Source organism: Cnephaeus nilssonii, assembly GCF_951640355.1.
Source record: "Cnephaeus nilssonii genome assembly, chromosome: 5".
In the NCBI taxonomy this organism is placed as follows: Eukaryota; Metazoa; Chordata; class Mammalia; order Chiroptera; family Vespertilionidae; genus Cnephaeus; species Cnephaeus nilssonii.
The window spans coordinates 86,916,632-86,941,851 of NC_137076.1; the positions used below are offsets into that span (position 1 = coordinate 86,916,632).

The following is a 25,220-nucleotide window of genomic DNA, read 5'->3' on the forward strand; positions in this document are numbered from 1 at the left end:
TTTTTATATGGCTGACTAGTTTTCATTTATTGAACTTAGCATAATAATGGCACAGTTTAAATAAAATTTGTGAAGGATCATTCTGTTGCACATTTTGTTTGGTGAATTTTTTTTATATATATAAAAGAACAAGTGAGAGGGACTAGAGAGATAAAAACACGAATGATAAGAGAGACATCAAAAAGTTGCCTCCTTCAGACCCTCTACTGGGGAGTAAGCCAACAACCTGGGAATGTGCCCTGACCAGGAATTGAACCAGGGGCCCCTTGGTTTATGGGTCAACGTTTAAACACAGAACAACACTGGCAGGGCTGTCTGTTGAAACTTGCTGTTAAAACTTACAATATAAAATAATTAAAAGTTGCCCAGTAAGTGTAGCTCAGTGATTGAGCATCGACCTATGAAATAAGAGATCATGGATCCAATGCTAGTCAGGGCACATGCTCAGGTTGCAGGCTGCATCCCTATGTGGGGAAAGCAAGAGGCAGCCTATAAATGATTCTCTCTCATCATTGATGTTTCTATATCTCTCTCCCTATCTCTTCCTCTCTGAAATCAATAAAAAATATATCATAAAATATTGAAAGCTTTTATAATTTCCAAATTAATCATTATTAACTTACCACATTGTCAGCGTGTTGTAGTCCTGCAATTAAAGCTTCTGCAACAAGCACACAAAAGAAAATGTAAAAATCAGAAAAAGGAAAAGAAATCAGAGTCTCTGGTGGGAAGAACCTATACTTTGAGTAGCAAAATTCTATACAAATTGCCTACTCAGGACCCCCAAGTTCTGAAGTGAGCCTTTTGTGGTAATATCAAAACATTAAGTTCACAAAATAAATGCAAATCTGGATATATAATTCCAAATTATTCTCATCTGTGAAAAATAATTTAAAGTGTTACTCAGTAATCACCAATCTTTCCTGTGAAGATACCATAGTTCTTTTTAATCATTTTTTAAATTAATAAATCTTTATTGTTCAGATTATTACAATTGTTCCTCTTCCCCCCCCCCTAGCTCCCCTCCACCTGGTTCCTACCCCACGCTCTGCCCTTACCACCCCCCACTGTCTTCATCCATAGGTATACAATATTTGTACAGTCTCTTCCTGCCCCACACCCCTTCCCCTGAGAATTGTCAGTCCACTCCCTTTCTATGCCCCTGAATCTATTAAATTCATCAGTTTATTCTGTTCAGATTTTTAATTCACTTGATATTTAGATTCACTTGTTGATAGATATGTATTTGTTGTTCATAATTTTTATCTTTACCTTTTTCTTCTTTTTCCTCTTCTTAAAGAATATCCTTCAGCATTTCATATTATACTGGTTTTGTGGTGATGAACTCTTTTAGCTTTTTCTTATCTGTGAAGCTCTTTATCTGACCTTCAATTCTACATGATAGCTTTGCTGGGTAGAGTAATCTTGGTTGTAGGTTCTTCCTATTCACCACTTTGAATATTTCTTGCCACTCCCATCTGGCCTGCATAGTTTCTGTTGAAAAATCAGCTGACAATTTCATGGGTACTCCCTTGTAGGGAATTTACTGTTTTTCTCTTGCTGCTTTTAATATTCTCTCTTTGTCTTTTGCTCTTGGCATTTTAATTATGATGTGTCTTGGTGTGGTCCTCTTTGGATTCCTTTTGTTTGGGGTTCTGTGCGCTTCCTGGACTTGTAAGTCTATTTCTTTCACCAGGTGGGGGAAGTTTTCAGTCATTATTTCTTCCAGTAGGTTTTCAGTATCTTCCTCTCTCTTTCTTCTTCCGGTACCCCCATAATTCAGATGTTGGTACACTTGAAGTTGTCTGAGAGGCTCCTTATACTATCTTCAAATTTTTGGATTCTTTTTATTTTTTGCTTTTCCGGTTGAGTATTTTTTGCTTCTTTGTATTTCAAATCTTTGACTTGATTCTTGCATTCCTCTAGTCTGCTGTTATGTCTCTGTATAATATTTTTTATTTCAGTCAGTGTATGTTTAATTTCTAGTTGGTCCTTTTTCATATCCTCGAGGGTCTTGCTAAATTTGTTGGCCTTTTCTAGGAAATTCTTGAAAAACCTTATAACTGTGGTTTTGAACTCTATATCCAGTCGTTTGCTTTCCTCCATTTCTTTCGTTTGTGATCTGTTTCTTTGTCTCTGCATTTTCGCTGCTCCCCTAAGTAGGTAGAGTAGTTTTGTGTGCTAGGTGTCCTATATGACCCAGTGGCTCAGCCTCCCCAGTTACCTGAGGTGGACACTCTTGGTGCACCCCTTTGTAGACTGTATGTACAGCCTTGTTGTAGTTAAGTCTTGATTGTTGTTGGTATCACTGAGAGGGACTGACCTCCAGGCCAATTGACTGTGAGGATCAGCTGTGTCTACACCATGAGAACTTCTCTGCTGGAGACACCCTTATGAGACAAGACTTGCAAAATTGCAAAAGCCTCTGTGCTCCTGTTGGATGGGTCAGAGTCTCAGGGCTGAGCAGACAGTCTTTGCTTTCCATCAACCCTGCCCTATGAGACCCCTGGGTCTCAGTGTCCCTCAGTAATTGCTGCAAGCACCTCTGAGAGAATGTCGCCCTCAAGTTTCACCTGCTGCCAGACAGTCCAGTTACTCCCCCAATGAATCTGGATTCCCAGATTCTCGCCTGGAACTGGGGTTCAGCGTCAGGAGCTTCTGTTTCTCTCCCACTAGAGAAAGCCAGCAGCGCACTCAGCAGTCAGTCCTTTCTGCTCGTACTCACGTGTGTGCCTCCAGATCTCTGTCTTTCGGGGCTCCCCTGAGTTTGCGTGTGCTCTCTCTTTTTCTGACAGTCCAGATTCTCCGCGTATGAGTCTGGGTCCTGAGGATCTCGCCCGGAACTGGAGTTCAGTGCAGTCTAGAGTTTCCGACTCCCTCCCGCTAGAGAAAGCCAGCAGCACCCTCAGCAGTTAGTCCTCTCTGTGCGCACTCGCGCGCTCCTCCAGACCCCTGCCTTCCACAGCTCACCCAAGTTTCCGTATGCTCTCTCTCTTCCTTTCAGTCCAGACGCCCCCCTGTATGAGCCTGGGTCCACAGGTCTTGCCCGAATTGGGGTGCAGTAGGAACTGGGGTTCAGTGTAGTCGGGAGCTTCCTTCTCCCTCCTTCCAGAGAAAGCCAGCCAGGCACTCAGCTGCCCTTCCTCTCTGCGTGCGTGTCTCCATACCTCAGCCTTTTTCAGATCCTTTGATTCTCCGTGAGCTTTTCTCTTTCCTTCTAATTGTAGAATTTCCACTCAGCCAGCTTTCCTGTGGTTCTGGATGATGTCCGTTTTGTCTTTTAGTTGTAGTTTTGAAATTGTTGTGCGAGGCAGCAGTTTAGGTGTTTACATATGCCACCATCTTGATTTCTCCCTATTCCTTTTTATCCATTTTTTAATAAATGAGACATCTTAGTCAGAGAAGACAATGCCACTTAATTTTTGCACTCGGATGTTGAGTGTGATCGACACGGTTAGCATCGGTAGCAGCTCTTTTTATGCTCTTTGAATGCATCAATAATTTGAAATATAAAAAAATCCAAATAAATAAGTTTGTATGAAAAGAAACTCCAGTTTTTTATTCTACTGCCGTGCTTTGTAAAATCTGGGGTATTTAAAAAATTAAATCCCGAGTTGAATAAAGGAATCGAGAAAAAATCAAGTGAGTACAAAGGGTTAATATGCCTAGCATCAGGTCACTTAACATGAAGAAATTATTACTTCATGAATTAGTATTCAGTTCTAATATCAGTGGCCAATTCAACACCTCACAGCTACTTTACTCAAATTGCACTAAAGGAAGACAAATTTTGATTGAGTTCTCACCTTATACAAAGTTTTGACTTTACAGGAATGAGAACTGGCAAACAAATGAGATTGCTTAGGATTATCTGATCTAGGAGACATTATTACCCCCACTCCACCTCCACCAAAATCTGTATTTAGCAAACATGGAATCTGGTCTCCAAAATAATAATTAGGTAAATAACTTTAGTCATAAATGAACAAAAAGCTAAGTTCTACTGCTCATTCTAACCCACCTCTCTACCTCCATCTCTCTAAGGTGGAAATGAGGAGAAATAATCCTTATATATAATTGGAAAAGGGGGTTTGTAACATGCCTGCTTTCATTTTGCCAGTTTAAATATTACAAACCAAATGAAAGGAGCTGCTCCATTTTTAGATAATACATGTTGTCTCCAGTATTTTCTAAGATGTGTGAAATGCTTCATCCAGAACTGAGAAAGTACTCACCAGAATGAAGGGCAAATGCCAAGGCAGTGATGAAAATAACTTTGATCCATGATGAGAAAAAGGACATTTTATAAAGTCTGTAGAAGAAACCCAAAAGGAATGTTTACAACACCTGACACAGAGACAAATTTAATCTTTCTAAAGGAAAGTTTCTTACAGGCGAAGGACCTGCTACTCCCCTAGATTCCTAATTATAATGGACTTTTCCCTTTTTTTCTTTGCCCAAACTCACTGGATGAAGGAGACACACCTGGGAACAGAAGGCATCGTACAGACTTGAGAGAAACACCAGAACACATCCTCAGAACACTTAATAAGGAGCAGTTCATTCCCAAACCTTGGCTCAGCCCACAGAAGCCTGATACCACTTAAGGAAATATGCACACTAGAATCTCCATTTCCTCAGAACATAGAAACACTTCAGGAAGGACTGACCTGGACCAGGCCTCACAGCAATGCTGCACACCATGGCCAGCCCATAGATTCCCACCCAACCTCCCTGAAACCGGAGGCAGTGGAGCCTGAGGCCTACAGCTCTAGAGACTGTGCCTATTTTGTTTCCCTTTCTTTGTCAACCACCTTCACCCAGCTGAGGAGTCTCCTGTATTGGCTTGCTGTTGAAGAGCTTGATGGGGTTAGAATAGATGGCTCACAATAACATAAGGCAGAGGCTTGATGGGGTTAGAATAGATGGCTCACAATAACATAAGGCAGAGGTATTCTGTGTTCTGCCTAGAGTCTGTAAAACAACTTGTGAGAGATGCTACTCAAATATTTCTCAACTAGGGGCTGGGTGCATGAAATTCATGCACTGGGGAGGGGTCCTTCAGCCCAGTCTCTCCCATACTGGGATCCCTCAGCGGATGTCCTACTGATGGCTTAGGCCTGTTCCCTGTTGGGAGTGGACCTAAGCCGCAGTCTGGCCTCCCTTTGGGGGAGGTGACCAGGCTGATCAGGGAAGGCACCAGCCCCATCACTCTGCTGCTACAGCCACTGCTAGTCACCACAGCTGCCAAGGTATTTTCATCAACATGGACTCCAGTCCCTTCACCATGAAAAAAATGACAATTTATTTAGGCATTTTCAAGATGTGTCTTTCATAGGATATGACATTTCTTTCTTTATTTTTCTTTTTATCCTCACCTGAGGATATGTTTCTATTGATTTTTTCCCCTTCCCTCCGATCCCAGGCTCAGTCCCCCCTTCCCCTCTGATTGCCAGCTCGGGCTGCCCAGGCTTTAGGCTTGGGAAGGAGCCCCCCCACCGCCCCTCCCATCACAGGCTTGGCCCTTTCCCCCCCGTCCCTCTGATAGCAGGCTCAGCCCCTTCCCCTGTCCCTCCAATGTCTGGCTGGGAGTGACCTGGGTGCCAAGAAGGTTCCAGGACCCAGGTATGTATGCAAATTAACCGCCATCTTTGTTGGGTTAATTTGCATATTCACTCTGATTGGCTGTGGGCATAGCGGAGGTATGGTCAATTTACATGTTTCTCTATTATTAGGTACTAGTAGCCCATTGCAGGAAGATGTCTGCAATAGGGCTTCTTGCTGCTCTCTCCTCGGCCCCGCCTGCTTTCCTCCCTTCTCCCTGCCCCGCCTGTTTCCCTTCCTTCTCAGCAGCCCTGCCTGCTTTCCTCCCTTCTCCCCCAGCCTCACCTGCTTTCCTCCCTTCTCCCCCGGCCCCGCCTGCTTCCCTTCTTTCTCCGCTGCCCCGCTTGCTTGCTTCTCCTCAGCTTCCCTCCATTCTGCAGTCGTGGCTTCTTTCTATGCTGTCTTGATACGCAAATTAACCACCATCTTGGTTGGGTAAATTTGCCTACTCATCCTGATTGGCTGGTGGGCGTGGCTTGGGCGTAGCAAAGGTGCAGTCAATTTGCATATTACTCTTTTATTAGGTAGGAAGATAGGTCTTCCCCTCAGTAGAAGATTTGGGACAATATTATGATATTCTCAGAACTGTGGGGTGGGGATAAAGTAATATACAGTACTTTAAAGCCCTAAAATAGAAATGATATGTGAAAACTTTTCAAGCTACTGAGTTTTGGAAAGTAAGGAGAATCAAAGCAAGTAAGAGAAGAATAAATTTTGGAAACTGTAATTATATCCATACGTAGGCCTTTAGTAATTTGAAACACTAGGGGCACATTCAACTGAATTGGATATATGGTTTATTAAACTTTTTATTTTGAGATAAATGGAGGGTCTCATAAAGCTGTAAGTAATAGTACAGAGAGTTATCATGTTTCTTTTAACCAATTTCCCCCAATGGGAACATCTCCTAAAGCTATAGTACAATTTCACCACCAGAAATATTTAAAAAGCTCCCAGATGAATATCAGGCAGCCAGCTTTGAACCTGGGCTTGAATACAACATGCAAATATTAAGACCAAGAAAGAAAAAAGACTCAGGAGTGAAATTGAGACTACGAGGGACAATGCCCTAAATTTTATATTGAATCATTTGATCTGAGGAATAAGTGAAGAAAACAAGATCAAGTCAGTATAGCCCAGCTGACTTAAAATAGAGTCTGTATAGTCAGGCTGACAAAATTAGTTCAAACTAAATATGCTGACACATGAGGAATGGATTTTTTGTTAATTAGCCTGAGGACTCATAAATGGATGGATATTTCATGTTCATAAATAGGAAGACTCCCTATTGTCAAGATGTCAGTTACTCCCAAGTTGATCTATAGATTCAATACAGTCCCAATCAAAATCCCAGCAAGTTATTGTGTGGTTGCTATTAAACCAAGTCTAAAGTTTATATGGAAAAGAAAAAAAAGAAAACCAATATCAAAACAAACAAACAAAAAAAAGCAACCCAGAATAGCCAAAGAGTATTGCAGGAGAAGAACAGAGTTGGAGAATTGATGCTACTCATCTTCAAGACTTAGTATAACAAACTCAATAATCAAGACAGTGTGTTATGGGCAAAAGAAGAGACAAGTTAATTAATGGAGTAGAACAGAGATTCCAGAAATGGACCCCCATAAATGTAGCCAACTGTGTTTTGAAAATGAGCAAGGTAAATACAATGAGGCAAAGATAATTTCTCAAAATTAGTGCCTGAACCACTGGATATCCACATTCAATAAAATAAATGTAAACATAGACGTTATAACCATCACAGAAAATAACACAAAATGAATCACAGGCCTAAATGTAAAATGCAAACTATAAAACTCCTAGGAGGTAAGATAGGAGAAACTTAAATAGATGACTTTGGAAATAGTGAATACTGTTAAAATACAATGCCAAAGGCATGATCCATGGAAGAAATAACTGATAAGCCAGACTTAATTAAAAACTTCTGTAGTGTGAAAGATGATAATCAGAGGATGAGAAGACAAGCCACAGACTGGTAGAAAATATTTTCAAAAGACACATCAGTTAAAGGACTGTTATCTAAAATATACAAAGAAATCTTAAAATTCAGAAATACAGAAACAAATACATGGTTTAAAAATGGGCCAAAGACTTTAACAGGTACCTCCCAGAAAGAATTATAAAGATGTCAAATAAGCAAATATTCTCCACTGAAACATCCACAAGGAAATGAAATTGTAAAGTGAAATACACCACACACCTATTTAGAATGCACAAATTCCAGAACATTGACAATACCAAATGCTTGCAAGGATATGGAGCAACGGAAACTCTCTTTCACTGTTGGTGGAAATGCATAATAGAACAGCCATTTATAAAAGAGTTTGGTAGGTTATTACAAAACTAAACTTATTTACCATGCAATCCAGTAATTATGCTCTTTTCTATTTATCTAAAATAGTTGAAATCTTATGCCCACAAAAATATGGGGGGGAAAGCCTTCACACTGATGTTTAGAGCAACTTTATTCATAACTACCAAAACATGGGAGCAATCAAAATGTCCATCTTTAGGTGAATGGATAAATAAACTGTGGTACACCCAGTTGATGGACTGTTATTCAGACCTAAAAAAAAAAAAGAGCTATCAAGCCATGAAAAGACATTGAGGAACTTTAATGTATGTTACTAAGTGAATGAAGCCAATCTAAAAAGGCTTCATACTGTATAAATCCAACTATTTGATATTCTGGAAAAGGGAAAAGTATGGAGACAGAAAAAAAAATCAGTGGTTGTCAAGGGTAGGGAGGTGGAGTGATGAATAAGTGGAGCACACATGAATTTTAGGGCAGTAAAAATAGATAATACCATAATGATTAATGTATCTAATTATATATTTGTTCAAACTCATAGACCATACAACACCAACAGTAAACTATAGACTTTGTGTGAATATGAAGTGTCAATGTGTTTGCATCATTCTTAACAAATATACCACTCTGTTGTCGGTGTTGATAATGGATGAGGCTATGCATGTGTAGGGGCAGGGGGAAATAGGGTATATAGGAAATTCTGTATTTTTCTCTCAATTTTGCTGTGAACTAAAAATTATTATTCAAAGTAATTCTTAATAAAATTACACATGCACAAGGTTATTTATTTTCTGATGCATAATCTGTAATTGAAAAAGTTGAAAACATTTATATACTGGAATATGAAAGGTTGAATTATCTCTTGTACTTCCACACAGTATATTACTATACATCTCATTAAGGAGTAATTTAGGCATGAACATGTATGCTTCTGGGTTGCTGGAATTTCTGTATTTTCTCTGGAGAGGGTAATAATTTAGGATTTTACTTTGTAGCACCATTATTATTGCAAGAATTTTTCCATGTAACAATTCATTTTATAATAATTTATAAAATTGTAAATTTTTCCATTTCCAAATAAGTGAGAGGTAATCTACCCACATCATAAAAATCAAAGCATTTAGCCGATTTAGTTCCTGCACATATAAAAGACTTTAAATAACTTGGTATCTTCAATTATATTTTCACATCTGTTGTCAGAAGACATGGATGCAGTTCTTTTAATGAGAACACAACATGGCATGAGTGAGCCTTCTTTGGCATTGACTGTGGATAGAAAAGTCCATTTGCTAAAACTGTGTACAATGCTGATTTCTACAGAGAAATCAGTAGATCTAACTTTGTCTCAAAAAGTATTATATTATTTAAACCAAACAAAACCTTCATTTGAAGATATCATTTTGTTACTGATATTTTATATGAAGAAACTGAAGAGCAAGAAAGATAATAACTTGCTAACATCATTTTAATATACGTAAAGGGAATTAATTGAGATTGATTATTTCAATGCTGTTTCCAATGTCCATGCAGTTGCCTCACAATAAATAACTCTCAATTTCAAGGCAGATGAATTGCCCCTAGAGATATCAAAGAGGGTTTGACTAACATAGGGCTTTGATCTTGGAACTGATAACTGAAAGTATTAGAACAGAAAGAGATTTATTCTAGCAAATTCCATTGGAAAATATGACCTCCAAAACTGACAAGGATTCTTCAAGTACTTCAGCTCTATAGGTCGGAAACAGGATGTATTTCCCTGCCCCATTATCCAGTGGCCATTCAAATCCACTATCCAGTTTCTTACCTTTTACAATATAGGAATTTTTAAAATCCATTAATATAATCTTAAAGAGGCATTTACATTGCTCTCTATTTAATTTACTGATTCAAGGATTCTAAACCATATGGAACAAACAATTTTCTTCCTAGATGACAGCAAATATTGCCTGCACTTTTTAGGGTATGAGAAATGCTCTATCCAGGATTGGAAACTGTACTCACCAGGAGAAAATGGAAATGCCAACATGATTAATATATATATATGGCTTTGATATTCAATGAGAAGTTAGCCATTTCATCTCCTTAGAAAGTTGTAAAGAAAGCAGAATGAAGAAAGTTGTAAAGAAACCAGAATGTTGTAAAGAAAGTTGTAAAGAAGCCAGAATGTTTATGACAGCCCATAAAGAATTCAATGAAGGGAGGCCACTTCCTGAATCCTTCAACTTGAGGAAGAACAGCTATAACACCTGATTTGTTAAACTCCTTCTCTTTCTTTCTTTCTTTCTTTCTTTCTTTCTTTCTTTCTTTCTTTCTTTCTTTCTTTCTTTCTTTCTTTCTTCTTAATTCTCACCCAAGGATAATTTTTCCATTGACTTTCAGTAAGAGTGTAAGAGATGGAGGCAGGGAGAGAGGATGGGAGGGAGGGTGGGAAGGAGAGAAGAAGAGTGAGAGAAAGTGAGAGAGAAAAAGACATCTGTGAGAAACATATTTATTGGTTGCCTCCTGCACATGCCCAGACCAGGACCTGGATAGAACCTGCAACCCAGGTACATGCCCTTGACCAGGAATTGAACCCGAGACCCTTTTGCGGGGAAATAAAGCATGGGAGTGACACTCCAACCACTGAGTCATGCTGGCCAGGGCTAAACCCCTTGGCTTTTCATTAGGGAAGACTGTTCCCTTTTTTCCTCCTGCACCCAAATCAATTAAAAGTAAACATGTTAAACAATACATATGGAATAAAGCTCAAGAGAACAATCTCCTGGAGCAGTTAAGAATATATGCCATTTTGAACGCTCAATCTATCCTTCAGAGATCCAGGAACAATTATTCCTATAAGAACCAGAGCTAGAGCAGTTTTGACAGCAATACTATACAAAAAATCACAATAATGTGTGCCCCAAGTTACCCACCTCAAGAAGACACAATACACAAGGAGACTGCAGATGTCTTCTTTACCTGTGCAGCCTCAGCCAGCTCCTCTGTGTTGAGCAGTGTATTTTAAATACTGCTATAGGAGAACAAATGTCAGGAGAGATAAGACACACAGGGTCATATGTCCTGGCAGTGACTGAGATGTTGCCACACACACAGGTCATCAAAGCCATTCCTACAGCAGGAAGTTTAGAAGACAATTTTATCTGATCGGCATAATGGATGGGGAGGGGAGAAAATAATGTGTATGTCTATAGATCCTAAAATAGGTAAGACATGAAGTCGTTCTAAGCAAGGGAGCTATGTAGGATCAAGAGATAAGGCAGGAAAAGAATTTCAGAAACTACAATTTGCAACTATGTCTGGAACATCAGCAGTTATAAAACATAGATAGCTATGAGAGGCACCTGGAGAACTTTGAAAATTACCTGTGCCCATGTTCTTCCCCAAGGTTGCGATTCCATTTGCTATGTGAGATCCTAGTAACTGGTGTGTGTTTTTAAGTTTCTTAGATGATGGTAACTTGCAGCTACAGTTGAGAGTGACTGAGCTAGAGCCACAGAGCAATCTCTGGGACAGTATTACATCAATCTTCCTACTTCCCTAAACCAGAGCTCTCATAGTTAGTGGAAATACATACAAACCTGTGGCTAGTTCTATTCACACATTTAAATTTTCTTCTTTTGGAAATTTATCTTGTTTCAAATTTCAATGATCCAGTCTCAAAAAAAAAAAAAGGAAGGAAGGAAGGAAGAAAGGAAGGAAGGAAGGAAGGAAGGAAGGAAGGAAGGAAGGAAGGAAGGAAGGAAGGAAGGAAGGAAGGAAGAGAAAGAAAAGAAACGCTACAATGTTAATGATACCTTATTCTTAGGAATCTAGAGCCTGTCCTGAGAAGTGGTTAGAGGGTCAGCCCATGCATTGAAGGGTTTCAGGTTTGATTCCCAATTAAGGACACCTACACAGGTTGCAGGTTCCAGCCCCAGTCCGAACTGGTGCACTGGCATCCGATGGGGGTGGGGGGTATCCAATCCATGCGTCTTTCTCACATTAGTGTTTCTCTCTCTCTCTCTCTCTTTCCCCCCTTTTTCTCTACTTTCCACTCTCTCTAAAAATCAATGGAAAAAATATTCTCAGGTGAAGATAACAACAACAACAACAAAAGAATCTGGAGCCAGACAACTGTGCTTCAGGTCTTAACTCTGTGGCTTAGTAGGTGAGGGACCTTTAAAAATTGCATATATTATCTGATTATAAGTTAACTCATTTGTAAAAACAATGAATTAAAATGAAATTGCTGCTTGCAATTGTTAAATGATTTGTTACATACAAAATGCCTAAAAGTGCCTGTACCAGATTAGCATAGAATAAAGGCCTAGGAAGCGACATAAGCATTTTCAAATAGTTAATTAAAACCTGTTATATAAAGAGGATATATCATTTACTGACAAAATATCTGCGAGTTGAATATAGCAACATTTTTTAAAGATAATTGTGAAGTAGGATTTTCCACCATTCAGCTAGATGGTACTGCCAAATATTGATTGGTAAATTCAAATTTAGATTATAAAGGGCTCTATTCTATTGCCTTAAAATAAATGAGCACTCATACAAATTGGAGGAATAATAAAGCTAACACAACTGCTTTTAAAGTGCACATGATCTAGGATTCATCTTTAGTAAATAAAAACTAACTTGAGAATGTTGTTTTAAATAAGGACATGCAGTTGCCCACTACTCTCTAACTTTGGAGCTGACAGACCAGATGGGAAACCAGGGTAATGAGCTTGGAGCCTTAATGTGTCATTAACAAGGCTAGAAGGGCACAAGATGCCTCAGAGAAAGATCCAGACATTTGTGATAAAGCCTGATTGGGATGTTAGGGTGATTGAAAATGATTGTGTATAGAGAATAAGACGTGTGTTTATTAAAGGAACTTACCAGTAACAGAACACATTTTTATTGAAGAAAAAGAAGAAAGTAATCTTGCCCTAAGTAAATGATGTTCTAAAATAAAAAAAGAAAAAGATAGAACAAAAGATAAAAGATTTATGAAAGTTGCAGAAAGTTTGTGTGTGTTGAACAAGGTTCATGGAAAAGGAATCTTGAAAAAGAAATCTTATGTATGCTCAAACTAAGTTTGGAATGGATTCATTTAAGTTAAAGTACGCTGATTCAGAATTGGGATTTGGGTTTCTCTCTCTGTTAAAAGGAAAAATGGTTTCTTTTTTTATATTCTTGGTATGATCTTAATAGGAAATTATAAGGGAGAGTAAGATGTACTCTGCACCATCAGGTCTTTGATTGCTTAGCCATAGCAGTTACTAAAATACTTCCAGAAAGGATTTTTAATGCTTGGAAAATCCCCACAGTCCCTGTTTCACTAGACAAATTTTACACCAGGTGTCCAAAACTTGGCTGATATCGCAGCATTTCCATTGCTCTTATCATCCCCAGTCCTCTGGTTTCATAGAACAAACTGAAAATAAAGTTAAATTGAATTGGTAAAAATTGTTGAATCTTTTTATCTGCCTTGGCCTAAATTCTTTCCCTTGATATTGCTTAACTTAAAATCAATTCCTATGGATAGCCCATGGACACAGTCAATAGTGTGGTGAAGGCTTAGGGGAGGGGGAAGAGATGGGGTGGAGGGGATCAATGGGAAAACAAAATAAAGGGGACATCTGTAATAATTTCAACTATGGAGATAATTTTTAAAAAATCAATTCCTTTTGGTATATATTAACTGCTCTCAAATTGTTAATGAAAAGCCTCTCTTATGAGGTTAGATTAAGGAATGTGCACACTTGCCTTATTAAGGAGAGTTTTTAACTCGTTGCTAAGAATTTACAAAGACTCTTGAGATTAATGCAAGCTCATGGGGCATTCTTTCCATAACTCACTTCCAGGAGACAAAGACACTGAGCATCGTGGCTACAACCTGGATACATGGTCCATCAAAAACATCTCCACAAGGACTCACTCCAGTCTTGCTGAAGTAGACCATACCAGATGTTGTTAACTAATCCCTGAGTTGCAAGGTTAAAAGGTACTAATTTATGTTTTTCATTTTAAAAGGCCCTCAAACTTGCATCTCATTCACCTAATTGTACAACCCATTCTATAGGAGACCTCAAATTAGAGTTATCTAGAGCTTGGCTTTTACCTTGACGGTTTTACATTCAGTTTCTTTTCTTTGAGTCTGTATTTACCTTGCTGAAAGAGAGCTGAAAATGTTCTGTTTTGTTGGTATTATTTCTAAGTAACTATTAATATCATTCTTTTAAGTGGATATAACTAACTCATAGACTGGCAATTTTCTTTGACATTTTTTCTTTCCTCCTGTCTGAATTTATTCTAATCTACTGGAACTTGAAGCATTGTCTAGAATTGATGAAATGACCCCCTTTTGGGTCCCAATCAGCTCAGCTCAACAACAGGGACTGTCATGCTTAGGAGCTGAGTATCACTGATGTAGGTAAAAGTAACAAGCATAAGTGTTGTAGAGGGAAAAGCTCACCGGCTAATCCCTCTAAATATTCTCATTACACAAACTGAGGCTTTAAGAAGGAAGTGTTAAAGGAAAGTAACTACTAGAATAATAACTTATACATGTGTTTAAAACATCAGATGTACTAAAAGTAGGGAACTTTCTTCAAGGAGTAGTTTGAAACATAATATGCCAGAGGCTCTTCCTATGTCCTCAAGCCTGCCTGCTCCCTCTCTGCCTCAATAAAGGGTAGAATTTGCCCCAACATATTACCTCACCCTTTGTAGTCCTGCAGAAATTCTGTCACCCAGAGATTTCAGTGTGTTTACAAATGTAAATTAATAAACCTCATCATCATTTCTCTCCACAGAGATGGTTCATTTGAGTAGCACAAAAATTTACCTAAATGGCCTACTCAAGGGTACCCGAGAAGTCCTTTGAATCATCTGGCAATGGATAGTCAGAGGGTAAAATATGTAGCAACCTCATTGTAGATCCAAATTCATTGCCTCCTTTGGCAAGTACCACTGGAGGGAGGAATCATCTTTAATCTTTACTTCAAGGCTCCTACCAGTTGGCCTTTCCTCAGCCTCACTGAGCACCCACATACCTGGAAACCCAGACTTCAGCCCTCCTCTGTCCTATCGTATCTGCCCCCAAAGCTGAGTGAGGACAGAACATGGCTTGCTTTTTGAGATGTTTTATGAATCACTTTAAATAAATAGTTGGCTGTATTTTATTTTTGTTCCCCCAAACTCTTCTGTTAATCCAATGAACAAATATTTATTAAACACTTATTTTGTTGCCACTCACTGTGCTAGACACAGGGAACACTGTGTCATGCTCCTCCCTTCATGTGACTAGGACTAGTTAGCTTGTCTTCTTTTTCTTTTTCTTTAAGTCATCATGTATAATGACTGCAGCCATCCCCGCCAACAAGGAGCGGCATATTGGTGATTACATCCTCCTGAACACCATAGGCAATGGATCCTTTGCAGAGGTGAGGTTGGCCTGGCACACTTAGACTGGCACAGACATGGCTGTGAAAGTTGTGAATTTGCAGGGCTCCTCTGAAGATTTAAGAGAACTTAGTTGTCTTAAAGGCTTGAGTCACCTAAACATCACAGTTATTTGAGGTGTTTTCCACCCAGGAAAAACTGTATCTCTTCATGGAGTATGTGAGCAGAGGTCACTTATTTGATTATGTGGGGGAATGTGGATGCATGACTGAGGAGGAAGCCCCAACCATGTTTCACCAAGTACATCAGCAGTACAGTACTGCCATCAGAGGGACATCGTACATAGGGACCTGAAGCCATAGAACATACTCATAGAGAGTGATATGACATTCAAAGTATCATTTGGCATTAGTACAGAATTTACAGATTAGAAACTGAGCACCTTCTGTGGATCCATTGCCTATATGGTCCCAGAAATCTTGACATTCCAACCCTATTATGGCCTGAAGATTAACACATGGAGTCTGGGGGTAGTTCTCTACAGAGAGACAGGGATTCATTTGTGAGGCTGAACTTTGGGCAAGAGAAGAAATGGATATTGAGTGGGAACTTCTGGGAACCATCTTTTATGTCTCTAGAATGTCAACAACTTAAAAAAAATTAATTACTACTTATCCCAGCTAAAGACCAACTCTGGATGATATAATAAAGGACCCATGGGTCAACATGGACCAGGAGGAGGAACTAAGGCCATACATTGAGCCACCCTGGGGTGACTTGGACCCTCAGGTACCAGAAATAATGAAGAACCAACATGAGATCCAGGAGTCAATAACATAAAGAAAATACAATAATATCATGAAGATTTACTAATTCTAGATAGCACAAAAAACAAGAGGAAAGGCCGTAGTATCAGGGTAAGGCCCTACCACGCCCTTGACCCCACCTACAGTGTTGCCTCAAGCCAAAAGGGTCCACCAACAGATAAGAATTCTGAACACCCTGCCAATCACCCAGCCAGCCTGGAAGCAAGGATGTCCACTTCCCCAGTCAGCCTAGATTCAAAGACTGCTACCCTCATCCCAGCCCTCCAACATGGCCCTCAGGCTCCCCCTCTACCCTCAGCAGCAGCAGCGGTGGTGGTAGAGCCCCAGAGGAAGCCATCCATGAAAATTGCCTTCACGCTGGGACCCCAGTCTCTTCCTCTGGCCATAGCCAGGGCTGGCAGGGGGTGGCTAGGAGGGTCTTCAGGTTTTTCTTGTGATTCCTATGCTGCCGGCTGTCCAGAAATAAAACACATCTCAAAAAGTCAAAAAATCAAGCCAATAAATTGGTGAAAACACATTTTTAAGAATATACACAGTAAAAAGAAAGATGGATGGATGGATTCCTTTCTTTCTTCCTTTTGTACACTATCAAGTGGTTAAAAAAATTGCAATGCACTACATTTACAAGGTCAAAATTGGGTATAGATGGGGTCTATTCCTTCATAGAGCAAACAATTTAATTATATAGGAGGCAGTATTGTAGAGAGATTAAAAGTACTGGCTTTGGAAAGAGAGAAAAGGAGGGGGAAATTGAAGACACTGGCCAAGAAAGGCATAGGGTATCACAAAAGACATTCATGGTGTATTGATCTAAGAAGACTGATGGATAATAAGTTAAAGGAAGGGAACATTGTTGACCAAAGTGAGAGAAAACGTAGAGAAAATAAATGAACATGGACTTCAGAGTTAAAGGTGCGTTTGAATCCCATCTCTGCCCATTAGTAGCTTTGTTACTAGTTAGTGTCAGCAAATGCATTACCAGCCTCGGTTTCTTTATTTTTTTATACAAGTTTCAGAGTGATATAAACCTCATGGGATTATTGTTATTGGGAATGGCAACCATATAGCCAGGTGCTGGCAGAAAGAAAGAAAGATGGATGAATGTGAAGACCTCTAGGGAAATTGATATGGAGATGATAAAATAGAAAATAAGGTAGATGGAAAAATTAATTTCCAGAATTATATGGCAAAGGGGGAAAAATGGGGCTATCCATCCTGAGGCTTCCCTGCTCTGTAAAGAAGAGGTGAAGTATTCCATTCAAAGTAAGGTAGAGGAAGTGAAGTCAGATAGTTTTTATTTATTTATTTTTAAATTGGTGAGTGAGAAACTACCAATGTTTTTTGTTTTATGATTTAATATATTTTCATTGATTTTTTTACAGAAAGAAAGAGAGTGGGATAGAGAGTTAGAAACATCAATGAGAGAGAAATGTCGATCAGCTGCCTCCTGCACACCCCTACTGGGGAAGTGCCTGCAACCAAGGTACATGCCCTTGACCGGAATCGAACCCCTTCAGTCCACAGGCCGACGCTCTATCCACTGAGCCAATCCAGTCAGGGCAAGGTCAGATAGTTTTTAAAAATGAGTAAAAAGAAGTGATATGGAGATGGGTGGCATATGAGGCAACATGACATTAAGTAAGAGGCTTCTTTAGGAATCTAAAGGGCTTAGCTGATTAGAGCAGGACTGTATAGTCCATTGTGTGGAATTTGTTCTCTCCTTGCTCCACAAACAATCTCTGGACCAGGAAAATAGAAAACTGGATTTTGCCCAGCTTGGAAGAAAGAGGAAGGAATAAAGAGGAGAATGTCAAGAGAGTACAGTCACATCAAAGGGCTAATTATAAATGTCAGACTTTGGGACTCAGGCTGGGAAGAGACTATACTGCAGCAAAAGGAGAGATTAAAGTCTAGGAGATAGAAATGTTCCCGATAATGGCAAATAATTTTCAGGCTTGCCTAAGTTGAGATGTAGTGGAGGGAAACAAGTGGAGATTTGGGGAGGCTTGGGTATTGCAAAGATGATTGGTTATGGTGCCAGAGTGTCCCAGGCTAATATCAGAAATCATGTCCTAGAAGGGTAAAACAAGTAAACCTTCTGAAAAGCAGGAGTGACTTCAGCAGGGAGAGGAGATGGCAAAGATTGGAACTAGTGTTGAATTCAGCAAGGAAGTTCATCACATCACCTGGAATGTGATAGGTAATCTGACTTGCAAATGTCATCAGATAGTTAGTATGCAAGTTCTTCTTGTTCTTATGATCCACCATGAGAAACTGATCCTGGACACAATGGGTATGAAGCCACCTGTCACTACTTGAGCCAAATTAAGCAAAGACAGGGTTGAATCATGTCTGAGTGTTTATTCCAATACTGCTGGCAGTATGGGGAGAGCAGTTGGTCACCCTGGAAATTCTGCTCTCAGCAAAGGAGGTGGGTAGGGCCTGCAGTCCGGCCTTCAGGAGCTCGAAGTCTGATAACAAGGTGGCTAATCTTCTATGATGTTACAAACAGCTCAGCCCGTTCCTGAGACTGGGAGATAGATGGTCAGCGTTCCTGAGGCAAACTCCCGGAGTGGGTCAGGGTACAGGCACAGCAACCAAATCAAAGGGTATCCTGTTCTTGGTCTGCTTTTAAAATGTATTTTCTTTTTGCAGCACATCCTCCAGTTTCCTAGGGTCTGCAAGAAAACCTCTTATCTATAGTTGGCAACATGAATAATCATTATAAAACAAGTGTGGCTCTATTCTCATGTGCTCTTCCCTCTATAAAAACCACAAGTACAGAACCTCCAGGGCTGTCCTTGCTTGCTGGAGCATGAAACATCACAAGGAGTGGTTCAGGGAGGTGGACAGAGCAAACCAGGAAACAGCCTAGGTGTTCCTGTCCACAGCGACTCTGCTCGAGGCTAGCCGTGACCTCGGAATGACTGCAGCAGGCTGACTTTTGGTCGCAGCCTTATTCAGGTAGCATCTCTTCACCTCTACCCATTCACCAAGTCTGTTCTGGGATATCTTTGGCTTTCTTCTCTGTCAGTAGATGTCCCTGTATCTTAGGGAAAACTTTGTAGCTAACGTTTTCCTTCCTCATTTCTCTACGTGCCCACCAGCTGTGCTTTGGAGAAGACAGAATGGATAGAGTAGGGCATGAGGAAGGTAATAAAATGACTTGGAAAGTAACTTCACCTCTGGGCCTCAATATTTCCATCCTTGCAAAAGAAGAGTTTGGCCAAATAAATTGGCATTTTAATATAGTTATGCTCTTTATGTATATTAATATCACTTGATCCTCTCAATATCCTATGAAGTTCAAGCTTCTCAGGCTCACATTTCTAAGAGAGGTTGGAGCCAGAATTTGAACTCAGATATATATATGTAGATACCTATGAGTACCTACATATGAGTCATAAAAATCATTGTGTACCTATATATGAGTCATATAATTTATAAAAGTTGTAAAAATTAATTCTAGATCCAGCTATAGCTGTATATACTTATTCTTGCATCAGGGAAGGTATACATAATTTTTATGCCCCAGGACCAACAATTCCAATTTGAATTTATTCCTTGTATTTGAGTGCTTGTAACTGGCCTGGAAGAAGAAACTTCATTAGGAAAAGGAGGACTTCAGTGTGGGAGAAATTGGTCGGTCCCTGGGAATCAAATGACTTGCATTATAAAATGACATTTTCCTGATTATGCAGGACAGACCTGAGTTCACACCTGTGATTTCTGAATTCTTAAAAATTCTTACAGTCTGCATTCACTAGCATGAGTGTACAGTGGAGATGATCTATTTTAGGGTGAACCTATTTGTAGATAACATGCCTGAGGTCAGCCCTTGTGAAAGCCCTGAACCTAATTCCTCTTCCAAACTAGGAAGGGGACTACACACTGGCTGCTGGTAAAAAAAAAAAGAAAAAGTTATTTAAATTGTTTTCTTTCCTTCTTTAGACAGAAGGGCCCTCTCCAGTCTGAATCCCTGGAAACCAGGACAAGGTGAGGCAGCCATGGCCAAGAGTATGGAAATGGCACCACCTCAGGGTCCTGGGTTATCCCATGTTTGGAAAGCCAGCTGTGCAAGGGATTAGGAATTAACTCTCTTGAGCGTTTTCACAGGCCTCACCCAAGCAGGACATTAAGTGAGATCGAATGGCTGCCTTTCCTTGTGTGATCGTATTTTTCTTGGTCTCCTCCACTTGGGCACCTACTGTTTTTTCAGGTAAGCAAATGTGTAGGTCTTGGGAGAGAACCATCTGGTTTTCTTTTAGTTGTAGGGAAGAAAAAGAATAACATGAATGGGTGGAAAATGTTTTGCTGAAACATGGGCCTTTGGGCTTGATAATGCAAATTGGTATCAATTGGGCATCATTATTAGAAAGATCACTATCTGAAAACTAAGTAACATGCTTTTACATGATGCATGAGTCAAGAAAAATCAGAAGGGCAATTCAAAATTATTTTGAACATAAAGAAAATGAAAAAAAAAATGAACAAAAGTTTAGGTTCAAACATATGTCATTGCCTCCAGACCCTGTTCCTTTTACTCCAATCCCACCATCATCTGGTATGTCCCCAATCTCATTAGATTCTACTTTATCTTACTTGTATTTCTTTTTGCTCAAATAAACATACATATGTACATTTTGTTATCTCTCCTACTTTCTTACATAAACAATAGCATGCTATAGATAGGTACCAGTTGAGTTTGTTTCCGTTTGTTCGTTTGTTGCTTTTTGTTTAATATCCCACATGTGAGTGAAATCATAGTTTCTGTCCTTTCCTGTTTGACTTATTTTACTTAGCATAATACTCTCATTTGAAACATGTTTTCTTGGATATTTTAAATATCATCTGATGGTGAGAGATAAGGAGGAGCAGAACTACAATAGGTCTTATTTCATTCTCCCACATCTAGCTGGTCATCCTCTATCCCCAGGCAACACCAGCACCACTCATCCAAACCAGTTCACTGAATCCCTCAGCCTCTCTATGGTCAAGGAACTCCTAAGTTTTCTCATCATCATTCTCTGTCATCTTTAATTCTTGATAGGAACAGACCTAATGCTTTATTTACTGAATCATGTTGAACTTAAATATATATATATTATTGGTTTCAGAGAGGAAGGGAGAGGGAGACAGATAGAAACATGACTGAGAGAGAATCATCAATTGCTGTCTCCTGGGATGGAGCCTGAAACTTGGGCCTGTGCCACAACTGTAACTGAACCTGCGACCTCTTGGTTCCTGGGTCAGTGCTCAACTTCTGAGCCACACCCAGCCAAGCCATATTGAGCTGTATACTTATCCCAATTATAGTGAAGATGAAACTAAAGCCAACAAAAGCCAAGTCACTTAATGAAAATAATGTGGTTGGCACATTATGTGTACAATCCTGAAAGGTTTTTACTCTTTTCTCAATGACACAGAAAATTTATAAATGAAGTCAGAACTGTGAAAATAAAAGAAAGAATAAATAAATATATAAAGTAGTTACCACTCACAAATTCTGTTGTATAATTTTGTGCAAATGAGTAATTAAATTACACTTCTATATTCAGTTAGTAACTTCAATAAGTGAAATCATATTCTATGGAAAACTTTTTTTAATCTATTGTGTCTTTATTTGCAGGACTGAGACCACGGAACCCTGCTAAATGGCCTCCAGTAAATTTAAATTTCTCAATTCTGAATTCTAATTCTAACCTGATCACTCTCTTGACACAAGAGCCCTAAAAAACTTCATAGTGGTAAAGTAGAATGGAAAGATTTCTGTGTGACCTTGGACATGTATCTTAACCTCTCCAGACTTATATTTATGCCCAGGTAACACAAGCATGGTAGTAGGAAAAGATACTTCTGAGCATTAAATGAAACCATACCTGTCACTTGTTCAAGGTCACAAGCCTAAACTGTGGTATATACAGGAATTATTTCAAGTCTCAATATAAACCCTAAAACTTTTTTAAATTTTTATTTTTCAATTAAAGTTGCTATTCAATATTATTTTATGTTAGTTTCAGGTATACAGTATGGTTGTTATACAACCATATAAATTACATAAATGATCACCCTAAATTTTCAAGTACCCACCTGGCACTATGCATAGTTATTATAATATTACTAGAGGCCTGGTGCATGAAATTCATGCCTGGTGGGGCCGGGGGTGTCATTCAACCCGGCCTACACCCTTTCCAATCTGGGACATCCTCCCACAATCCAGGACTGCTAGCTCCTAACCGCTTGCCTGCCTGCCTGTCTGCCTGATTAACCCTAACTGCTTCTGCCTACCAGCCTAATCACCCCCTAACCGCTCCCCTCCTACCTGATTGACGCCTCACTGCTCCCCTTCCATCTTGATGGCCCCCAACTGCCCTCCCCTGCAGGCCTGGTTGCCCCCAACTGCCCTCCCCTGCAGGCCTGGTTGCCCTTAACTGCCTTCCCCTGCCAGCCATCTTGTGGCAGCCATCTTATGATGGCATCACACGAGGGCATGACACCACCTAGGCTTTTATTATATAGGATTGATGACTAGAGGCCCGATGCACAAAATTCATGCAAGGGGCTCAGCCCTTGCAGCCACGGTGGCTTGCCTTGGCCCTTGCAGCCCTGGCTTTGTTTGGAATGTCATCCAGTCTAATTAGCATATAATGCTTTTATTATTATAAATATTCCATGTGATGTACTTTATATCTCCATGATTGTTTTGTACCACCAATCTGTACTTCTTAATCCCTTCATTTCTTTCACCCAGTCCCCCAAAATCCCTCCCCCCTGGCAACCATCATCACTCTGTTCTCTGTATCTATAAGTCTGTTTCTGACAAGCCCTCACCCTGTCCTCTAGTTCACATACTCCTTATAGTGAGTTTCTGGCATTGGGATTCCTAGTTTAAATGAAAACTTTGCATTTGGAATTGAAGTTGAGATGTTATAATGCTTATATTTGAAGAAATGGTGGGATGAGCAAAGACACCGCTGTCAGAAAAAGAAACAAACAAACAAAAACCTGCCTGACCAAAGACCAGAGCAGAGAAAATCCTTATAAAAGATCAACCGACTAGTAATATTTGATGTCATTTCCATGTGGGGCAGTAGTGGCAGGATAGGAATAAATAGGAGAAATCTATCAATCATTATCTACATGATATTTTATATTATTTGCAGCCCCCATGTAGTATGTACTTCCCAACGGATCTCCTTTATGAACCAGATGAACCAGAATGCCCTGATATAGCTGCCCCTGTTTGTGCTACAAATGGCCACACTTTTCAGAATGAGTGTTTCTTTTGTCTTGCTCAGTGGTAAGTTCAAGTTAAAATGTCATTTTTTTCTCTATATTTCATCACAGAAATGTCAAATAATCTTAGCCAAGGAACTGGATTTACTAATGCATGGGATTTTTTTTTTTCAATAGCCACTATTATTCACCAAAGATTGCAGACAAACTACATATATAGTGATTTCTTTTTTAAAAAATGTAGTGAACATTCAATAAAACAAAAACTGCAAAAGAAATAGAATAGGCAGTTTACACAGGGCTCATTGCTTGTGAAAACACGGGGAATTGATAAAATGTGCAATGTGTTTAGGAAAGCAAAGAGAAAATTGTATCGAAAGGAATCCTAATATATAAAAAGCCAGGGGCTGTCACAACCAAAACAACCGAATGGACAACCGAACAGTAGGCTGCATGGGGCGACAAGGCCAGCAGGAGGGTTAGTGAGGGATGACCAAATGACTGAACAGCAGGCTGCGTGGGGTGACAAGGCCGGCAGGGGGGTTAGTGAAGGACAACCAAATGACTGAACAGCAGGCTGCTTGGGGTGACCAGGCTGGCAAGGGGGGCAGTTGGGGATGACCAGGCCAGTGGGGAAGGGCAGTTGGGGGTGACCAGGATGGCAGGGGGCAGTTGGGAGCGACCAGGCCGGCAGGGGGGACGGTAAGGGGCGACCAGGCCAGCAGGAGGGGCAGTTAGGGGCAACCAGACTGGCAGGCAGAGATGGTTAAGGGTGATCAGGTTGACAGGGGGGGGAGTTAGGGACTATCAGGCAGGTAGGCAGGTGAGCAGTTAGGAGCCAGCGGTCCTGGATTGTGAGAGGGATGTCCGACTGCCGGTTTAGCAGTCGGACATCCCTCCAAGGGTTTGGAGAGGGTACAGGTGGGCTGAGGGCCTCCCCGCTGTGCACAAATTTTGTGCACTGGGCCTCTAGTGTTATATAATGTTACATAATTATATCCAAATATGTAATATTTAGATAACAGTGATATATAAGGATGGAAAGTTAGGCAGAGGCTAACTTCTGGAAAATATAAATATTAGAGAATAGACTGTAGCTATGGGCATGTAAACCTAGTGAGAATTTGAGCAGAGTGTCTAGACTATGTGAATTGTGCACCACATTATTGTAGTTATTTTTTACTTCCTGGTAGAAAAATCTGGCATTGCTATGTTGAATGGAAAGGTATCAGAATAGGAATGGGTTAAGGGTGAAAGATTCTCTGTTGAAAAATTTCACATAACACTTAGAATAATCTCGACATAGAGGAGGAATAGGCAAACTGTGGTGGTGATAAGAAGGAAGGGAGAAGAGATGGGTATAAAGGCAACTGTGAAAGCAGCTCTCTTTCTTAGGATGACATTTGAAAGATAAGAGAATGTGTAACAATGTCCACTTTCCTTGTGATGCTAATCTTCTTTTCTCTTCTCTTTAGGGAATTTGGTCATCGTATTAAATTTGGTAACTATGGAAAATGTGAGCGTGGGTGACAGAGTATGCCACTTGTTTATTTTCATTACTTAATTCTAAAAATAATTTCTCATGGAATTTGAGGATGTATAATAAATAACATGCTTGTCAATGCTGCACCCAAATTTGTAATGAAATCGGGGGAAAATTAAGCTAATGGAGAACTAAATACTGCATTTATTACAAATAAACGTTATAACAAAAAAGGTGATCAGTGTTCATCCCTGTTGCTGATTGTTTAAAGTCAGCTTTCATTGTGTGTGGGTCTAAGACAGTGGTTCCCAACATGAGGCACATGCCTTACAGGGGGACAATTTGATTTTTAAGGGGGGAA

At 39.8% G+C, this 25,220-nt stretch overlaps 1 protein-coding gene and 1 long non-coding RNA gene across 2 annotated transcripts; one reads left to right on the forward strand and one right to left on the reverse strand.

Annotated features, from left to right (window-relative positions):
- Window positions 1–628: 628 nt before the first annotated feature.
- Window positions 629–10,894, reverse strand: LOC307099110. Its single transcript, XR_013813495.1, has 3 exons — window positions 10,846–10,894; window positions 4,236–4,312; window positions 629–661 (listed from the first exon to the last, which is right to left on the reverse strand). It is a non-coding gene; the product is annotated as an uncharacterized lncRNA (long non-coding RNA).
- Window positions 10,895–20,289: 9,395 nt separating this feature from the next.
- On the forward strand, window positions 20,290–24,906 carry SPINK13 (serine peptidase inhibitor Kazal type 13; the record flags this gene model as incomplete). The annotated part of the gene is made up of 3 exons (XM_079770285.1): window positions 20,290–20,359; window positions 23,350–23,440; window positions 24,852–24,906. 3 exons carry the CDS (start codon window positions 20,290–20,292, stop codon window positions 24,904–24,906), a joined length of 216 nt encoding a protein of 71 aa, XP_079626411.1.
- Between the last annotated feature and the right edge of the window lie 314 nt (window positions 24,907–25,220).